This window comes from Asterias rubens, chromosome 2 (genome assembly GCF_902459465.1).
Source record: "Asterias rubens chromosome 2, eAstRub1.3, whole genome shotgun sequence".
NCBI lineage: Eukaryota > Metazoa > Echinodermata > Asteroidea > Forcipulatida > Asteriidae > Asterias > Asterias rubens.
The window spans coordinates 16,606,842-16,615,321 of record NC_047063.1 but is presented as its reverse complement, the minus strand read 5'-3'; the positions used below and the strand labels follow the sequence as shown (position 1 = coordinate 16,615,321).

At 37.8% G+C, this 8,480-nt stretch overlaps 1 protein-coding gene across 1 annotated transcript; it reads right to left on the bottom strand.

Annotated features, from left to right (window-relative positions):
• Positions 1-3,398: 3,398 nt before the first annotated feature.
• LOC117303643 (fibrinogen-like protein 1) lies at positions 3,399-4,405 on the bottom strand. Its single transcript, XM_033787878.1, has 2 exons — positions 4,366-4,405; positions 3,399-3,649 (listed from the first exon to the last, which is right to left on the bottom strand). The coding sequence occupies exons 1-2, from the start codon at positions 4,403-4,405 to the stop codon at positions 3,399-3,401; spliced, it is 291 nt and encodes a 96-aa protein (XP_033643769.1).
• Between the last annotated feature and the right edge of the window lie 4,075 nt (positions 4,406-8,480).

Sequence of the window (8,480 nt, the reverse complement as noted above, 5' to 3'; positions counted from 1 at the left end):
AAAACTAATTTAGAGCATGGTGTATGGCCATCTTCCGTGATCACCAGTGACCATGAAATGAACGATAAAGTGGACGTCAGGATAGATGATAAATTATTTAATCATTTACTGCTGAGTAACTTGAGTAAATGAAGCGGAAAGAAGAGAGCCATTACTTAGTAACTAAATTTAGTACATTCTGTAATGGTTACTGTATGGTACATTCACATTGGTTCAGTGTAGATTGTCATATTCGCTTTGTAATCTAAATTATAAATAGGCGTACAGTAATAATTACATTCTGTACAAACTCAGCCCAACACTATTGTTTATTTTTGTCTTGGAAGTAATGGGGGGGGGGGGGGTTAAACCCCAGTCCGCAAGATGCATAGCTTCGTTCCGAGGTCAGAGGTGGGATTCGAACAAGGGTCCAAAGAGGTGAAAAACAGGGATGGACCAACTAAGATAAAGTGGGCATAGGGTGGTGGTTTTAAGTTTTGTTTCCTTTTTAAAAATTTTGCACGTAATATCCATTCACTTTTGTCTTCTATAAAATCATAGTGATGGGCGACAAGGCTGTATAACGGGGCTTGTAAATATTTAAGGCCAAGTAATTAGACAACCCTAAGGTCAGCATACACAGTAAAGTACAGACTGAAATTAACTAAGGATGAAACAACAATTGACAGCAAAGGCAACCTCAAAGCCATCAGGATTGTCGTTCATAATAACTTTAATTAATTTTAACAAGAAAAAAGACCTACAAAGGTCAACAATATTAATCACAGATGTTGTTTATTTTACCCCAAACTGTATTTGTTATTCCCGTTGCAGTGATTATTAAATTATCCATCAAATTGTTGATGATACCCGTTGATATGGACTGGATTCGAACACTCTCTCATTGACGGGGAAGTTCGAACGAGGGTCTATTGGTTAAGACAAGTATTGTAGTTTCCCCACAGGTCGGGGTGGGGATGGGGGCACTGACGCAGTGCCAATCATACGTCAATGTATAGGGTAAAACTAAACTTACTATTCTCTACTTTTAGTGAAATAATGTACAATCCGAAAATCTTAATTTTTATCACAATAAGAAGGCAAAGATAAGGAATATTTAAAGGCAATATACACATGTATCTAAATATCTTTGTGCTACATGGTCGGAGCATTTTGGTGCAATATTTAGTGTCGTCTGCTTTTAGGCCTTGTGTTAAATGAATTTTAGGCAGGTCGTTATTAAGTTATCGGGCTACTTTTAGGTCACGGGCGACATTTTGGAGCCGGTTATTATGTCTGTTTAGAAATACATTTTAAGTCTCGGATACAGCCTTGTAAGGTTTGGGCTACTTTGCTCTGGCAAACTGTGGTCTTGAGCTACATTTAGGATGCGGGCTACATTAATTTTATGATGGGACGCAGACATTCAAGCTTTTGTGCATGTAACAAACCACTTAAATATGCCCAATGCCCAATGCCCAAAGGCCTCTGAGCGTTTCGCACTAAAATAAAACCCCAAAATTAAAACTACGACAAATCATAATCACTGAATCCACAAGAATTTAAAAAAAGTCGGAATCTGTCAAAAATTACAACAATCTCAAAATTTGAAAACAAACTAACCGATTGTGTAAAAAAATGATTGTTTATCCATTTGGGTGGCTAAAGTGAAAACCCAAATGATCACGATATAGTTTTCAAATGAGTAGGCCTATATGAAAAGTATTACTTAATGTTAATAAATTTATAACTTGAAAGCGAATTTTCAGTAACCGTGGATATAGCTGAATTTACCGCGTTCGTGCACATTTCTTGATAATAGGGAGGTTTCGCATACGAGCGGATACGTGCGACGGATACGTCATCATTATGACGCCATACGCTACTCGCTATCCGCTCTACGTGCAGACGACACTGATAATCATGCTTGCTACACATACTTAGGTTACAGATAGCTAACCGTATGCGTGTGCGTATCCGTTCCAGTACGAAACCTCCCTTAAAGGAACTTTACAGAATTGTTTTTTTTGTTTTTGCTAGCAAAACAGTTGCTGGCAGTGTTAGCACTTTATGTAATTCACCATATTATACATAAAATCAAAAACCTGTGGAAGTTTGAGATCAATAGGCCATCTGGGTCTCGAGAGAATAATTAAAAACCGATTACAAATTTTGCATCTCATTGATGCCAAAATGAAAATGAATAAAACGCTCACTGGGTGATAAACTCCAAACGCGAATTTAGATTATGCGTGCGCAGGCCGCTATATTTACATATTATGCAATCTTATTACATTATTAGTGTGATAAGGAGGCAATGACAGCAACGTCAAACCACATAAATTCAAAAAAAGCTTCAGCAATCTACAATAGACCGTTATCACGCTGTCACCATCTTGGTCATGTTCCCCGTTTCCAATAACAGTACTAATGAGTGCTAACATTCATTGCGCATGGCACCAGACTATTACTTCTTCCAGCCTCAGTTTGGTTACAATGAGTTGGAATGGAGTAAAATCCAGATGACCACACCGTGATCAAGGTCTATTGCCTACTTAAAGTTGCTGTGACGTCATGCTCGAAGCAGGCCTGTGGTCGTACATTGTTTTTTCTGCGCTCTCACCCAGTTACTACACCCATACGCGCTATCAAAACCTGTTACTGAGGGATAGCGCAGTCGTGTGCACTTATGGGTGAGAATTCAGCAATCCATGTGCAGCCACTTTGGTCATGTTGGCACCCCCCCCCCCCACACACAAACAAAATAAATGTGTTTCAATAAAGGGAGTAGGAAAAAAGACAAGAAAAAAACTAATAATACATACATAAAAAATGTATTGGCCCAAATGAATCTGTGAATTGTTGTTGAAGTACTTTGGTGCATTTAAACCTCTAAACACAATATGAAATTGTCAAATATACATTCACAGGCATCCGCAAACGATCTGACACAATCTTCTCAAAAGCAGACAGTTGTTTCTTATAACTTTATAACTTGCATACAACTTAGTATTTTCTTGTCTTTATATCTAACCTCCTCTTGAGGGGCACACTGCCTCAGAATCTCTTTAACAAACCCAATTAATTACACATTTTTAAGAGTTGGCAATGCACAAAATTACATACAGTTGTAGTTAATAAACAGTGATGTGTAATCACAATAATTCGCTTCTGAACGTACAACCAGCAAAACACACAGTCCGCCATTTTGTGGAATAAAACAAAATAGCGTACCGTGTTCTGTCGTAAACTTACTTCAAAATTGCTCAAATTCAAGGATTTATATGCGAATCGGTATAATTATTCTGGTTTTAAAATATATTTGTTCAGCCATATTCATTTCATTACATGCGTTAGTGCCCAAAACCAAAGGCAAAACGTGCCCCTTTAAGTAAAACTGGTTCGAATGTTACAATTTATCAATTAAGTTGTCTTATCTTCATTTTGGTTGCTTTAAGGTTTTCTTCCATCCATGTTGACCAGTATATACCATTGTACCCTTTGCCACTGAACCTCCTAGATGTGTTATAGTATACACCATTCAGATTACTCGTTATTCCATTACATTGAGAAAACCACCAACCGGCACCCAATGTTTTGGCACAATTCTTGGAGTCGTCGTCGTTGTCGCTGTCAAACGCCGAGAAACGTTTGGAATCAAAACTGTCACCTTCAAAGAAAAACAATGAACAGAAGTCATGTTACACGAAATCTGAACGAGAAACATCACTGGGTCACTGTGAGTAACATCTTTCATAGCTATAGACATGTATTTTTGCAGATACAAATGAACCATGATTAATAAATAAAGTGATTTCGGTACAAACCTATGAGAAGACTTCAACATTAGACCTACATTGGATCAAACTTTTGTTTCAAGTATTTTGGAAGAAAGCCAGCGACTTTTTGGAAATTGATTTAATCACTGGCCAAAAAGACAACGAATGAAGTTTCAGTCTTAGATGTAGGAGGAAACCTCAAGAAAATTACTCAAGGGAAAACCTTAGCTATCAGGAAGAGACTTATAAAACCCGATCCGTATTGGCCCTGAGGAAACAATTCGTTGATCTGAGTTAAAAGGAAACAGTCGTCATAGTAACAGCTGATACTCGATATCATTTGATGTTTGTTTTACAACGTGACTCTAAGAACATTAATTGGTGCCGATCAAATACATCGTTAAAGTTTCGGGCAAAAATATGGTGAGGGCACATTGTGCCCCCACTCCTCGGCCGTGAATTTGTTTTGATTTTCCAAACGACATTGCAATATTTGTTTTTCCTGCCGCTGTAATTGGCTCTTTCCGTCAGATTACGTCATCATGAAATTGCCCTGTATGCTCTTTCACCAAATCATTGCAATGCCGTTTCGGATGTTATGGCTTACCAGCGTTACCACCATCAAAGCCAATGTCAATCTCATACATGTCCTTCAACTCTTTGATCTTGAAATCACTGTATCGAGCCACGGCGACAGTGCCATCGAATGCAGTCAGAGTGACTATAAGATCCCAGGGCAGTCCATCGAATGTTAGCTTGTGAATCTTGTCGTTTCCTAACCAGAATTCCCCATTTAGATTTCCGAAACCCTTCTCGTAGTCGGCCCAGCTTCGGTTGAAGTTTACGGAGCCGTCGTTGCGCCTTTGAATCACCTAGAAAAGTGTAAAGAATTAACCCATTGTTAAAGGCAGTGGACACTATTGGTAATTGCCAAAGCCTAGTCTTCACAGTTGGTGTATCTCAACATATGCATAAAAAAACAAACCTGTGAAAATTTGAGCTCAATCGGTCATCAAAGTTGCGAGATAATAATGAAAGAAGAAAACACCCTTGTCACACGAAGTTGTGTACGTTTAGATGGTTGATTTCTAGACCTCAAGTTCTAAATGGTAATTACTCAAAATAATTATTAGCATAAATCCTTTCTTGGTGACGAGTAATGGGGAGAGGTTGATGGTATTGTGAGAAACGTCTCCCTCTGAAGTGCCATAGTTTTCGAGAAAGAAGTAATTTTCCACAAATTTGATTTCGAGACCTCAGATTTAGTTGTTAGTGAGGTCACGAAATCAAACATCTAAATGCACACAACTTCGTGTGACAAGGTTTTTTTTTTATTCATTTTTATCTCGCAAGTTCGATTACCGATTGAGCTCAAATTTTCACAGATTGGTTATTTTATGCATATTGTTGAGACACACCAACTGTGAAGGCTAGTCTCTGACAATTACCGATAGTGTCACCTGCCTTTAAGCAGATTAGTAGTATAATTAATATTTGCATTTACAGAAATCCGTAAAATAATGGCGAAATTTAAATAATTCACTTTACGGAGTCTGTAAAAAAACGGATATTTCTAACAGTTCGGTCAATTCATACACGAGTGGTCAAGAGTGAAGATGCTCAACAATAAGATGTGTAAATTAATAAATAATGGTGGAATCAAGAGGCACTTACAATGTATCCCGTCGTATTTTCCACCATATCACAGTACACGTTGAATAGTCCCTCCTTATCGATGGTATACACGCCGCTGGTTCTCTGGCCATTACTAAGAGCTTGCTGGCAGTCTGTATACACGACTTGAACTTCACTAGAAATAGATATCTCTAATGTCTCGTCTATAATTTTAAAGGTGAACAGAACTTTACAAAAATGATTTTTTTTAATGAAAAACATCCCTTTAGCACTTTTCATTTATCATGATCAGCAAAATAGAAGTTTAAAAACCACTTTGTTTGATATGTGACGTGGATGCACATTATCTTCAGATGTTTTCCTGAGCTCAGCAGACAAGAGCAGCGCAAGATAAGCAATGGAGAGCTGTTCAAAATGAAAACAACATTGTGAGAAACGACTCCCTGTGAAGTAACGTAGTTTTTGAGAAAGAGTTAATTTCTCACTCAAATAATAAAATACTTCAATAAAGTTAAGCCTTTAGTGAGGCATCTGAAAACACACAAATTTGTGGAACATTTGTGTTTTTTCTTTCATTATTCTCTTGCAACTTCGATGACCAAATTGAGTCATAATTTTCACAGAGTTGTTATTTTATGCATGTGTTGGGATACACCAAGTAGACTGCATGGTCTTTGTCAAATTAACAGCACATCCTCACAATTACAATTAAATGATCTTTGAAATAAAATGTATCTTTAAAACTGCATCATCGATGAGTGGGGACAACATAAACCATTGCTATTGATCTTGTCGAAGTGTTTTTCCTCTCTTAAACCCGGATTACATTCTTACCAGTTGTAGTTGACTGACGGTTCAGGTGATCTCCTTGCGTGCTTACATCGTTGCTGGTGCTCGTGCCTTGATCATGACTATTCTCATAGTCTGTAGACACGATTGGAGCGTCACTTGTAACAAGTTTCTCGGATGTTTCGTCTATTTAGATAAGAGTACATGAGAAAATGATTGGTATGTTTACAGTAATGTAATGTTTGGCATCCTACCTTTTCGAAGGGAGCGAGGATGTAGGGGCCTTCCCTCTTTAATCCATTTTTTATACAAAATTTTGTGCCAGGCTTTTTGGGGGAATTTCAATTAATTTTCTATAGATTTTATATATATATAATTGATATGGAATTATTTTATGTGCTATTTTCCATAAGAAATTATGACGTTTTTGTCATTGTACCCTTCTGTGCCTTCGTTATTTTTATTGTCTGGGTCGCCTTTAGATAGTGATTATTTTCGCTTTTTGGTTATCCGCAGGCTTTTTCTCTGAGAAGTAATATTTATATTGCTTATTATTTGTATGTACTGTTTGCCTGGAAATAAATAAACAAATAAATAAACGTATCAAACAGATGTTTGACACGGAGCTCAGAAACCAATTGCCACACCCATGCTCTTGAACAACCTCCCCGTCCACATCCGTGCCTCAACTACACTGGACTCATTTAAGGCGGCTTTCAAGACAACCTTATTAAAATCCAAGTAAGCTTGTTTAGTTTCAGCTATTGCATCCCTCTTAAAATTGTCATTTTGTTGTTGTCGTGCATTTTTGGGGTCTTTATATAAACATTATAAGTGTATTTTGTTATTTTTCGTTTCAGCGCCTACAAACCCTGTATTAAGCGCTATATAAATGCATGGTATTATTATACCAGCTTTGCTTGGAATCCTGAGATAATTAACTGCAGGATGATGATATCACCATCTCAACATGTCGGATTCCACTCTCAGAGCTCCATCCCGTATAGTTATTATGTTATCCAGGATTACAATCTTACCTAGTGACGTTGAAGTTTTCTTTGGGTCTTCACTTTGAGCGTTTTCATTTGGACATCCTTGTGATCTACGGAGATCTTCAGCGTCCTCTGGTAGAGTGTCGATGTAGACGGGTTGGTCCTTCCTAGGCGGTGCATAAGCGTTGTGTCCGCCCAGCATGACTTGAGTGCAGGAGCAAGGATCGCCCGGTGGTAGAACGAACCGTACCCTGCCGCCTGCAGATTCATCTGGTTCAGTACCAAGTACACAGACACGGGCTGCCACAGAAGTAACTGTTACCAATGGAAGAGGTTGCCTCAATAAAAATAATTAGTATGCACATTTAAACTTTTTGGGAGCTACTTCTGTTTTTCTATTCACTCAATGCAACCAAACTGATGGCTAATCGAACCATGGATGTAAACTACCTCCATAATCAAACGATCAATCAACCTCTCGTAGTGACGTCATTGCACCTGGGGCCAGCCCCCAGCTTTTTGGAAGTACCGGGGCACACCGGGCTCGACCCAGGGAAGCTTATTGAACGCACCCCTAAAGGGTTTAAGCTTAGCAGGGTATCCAGTTTTCTTGAAGCAGCACCTCAGATTGACCTTTGGTACTCACAATAAAAAAAGAGCTGTGATGTTGACCAGAATAACAACAAATACAGAAATTATTTAAATGTTTTGTAAAAGCCATTTTCATTGGCCAAAAGATTCGTAAATGTTTTTGTAATACAAAACAAAAAAGTGTTATAGTCAGAAAGATACAACGAGGAAGGTAGTGGTAGCATTTAAAGGTAGTCTTGGCGTGATATCCCATCGTGGGACTTTGCCGAGTAGTGAAGTAGAAGGAAAACAACAAAGTGAAACCAATAACAATTTTCAGGACGTTTTTTTTTTTTTTCGTCATGACTCACACAAAGGTTTAAACCTACATATTCACATGCTCGTTATTTTATGTGCATTTTTGGTTGATTTCCCCAAAAATTGAACACTATACGACTTTACCCCAGCTCTACCGATCCACAACTATTAAACTATGTGACATGTAGAATGTACGCAAAATCATAGGTGAAAACAATTCAGCCGCACATGTTTAAAAACACAATATCGAAAATTACCCTACTGATATATACACAATGACAAACAACGTCAATATTTTGTTAAATAACAAAATAATAGCAATACAAAATGAGGGCAAACTCTAATAAAAATTTATTCAAATGCGCAGAGCAATAAAGTGTTAATCAAAAAATAAAAACGTTAAATCACACTATAATCA

Bases quoted from the DNA above. Each gene is read 5' to 3' on its own strand.
- LOC117303643 (XM_033787878.1), bottom strand. From the start codon at position 4,405: ATGTATGAGATTGACATTGGCTTTGATGGTGGTAACGCTG. The intron at 3,650-4,365 runs GTAAGCCATAAC...TTTTCTTTGAAG, and splicing joins CTTTGATGGTGGTAACGCTG to GTGACAGTTTTGATTCCAAA.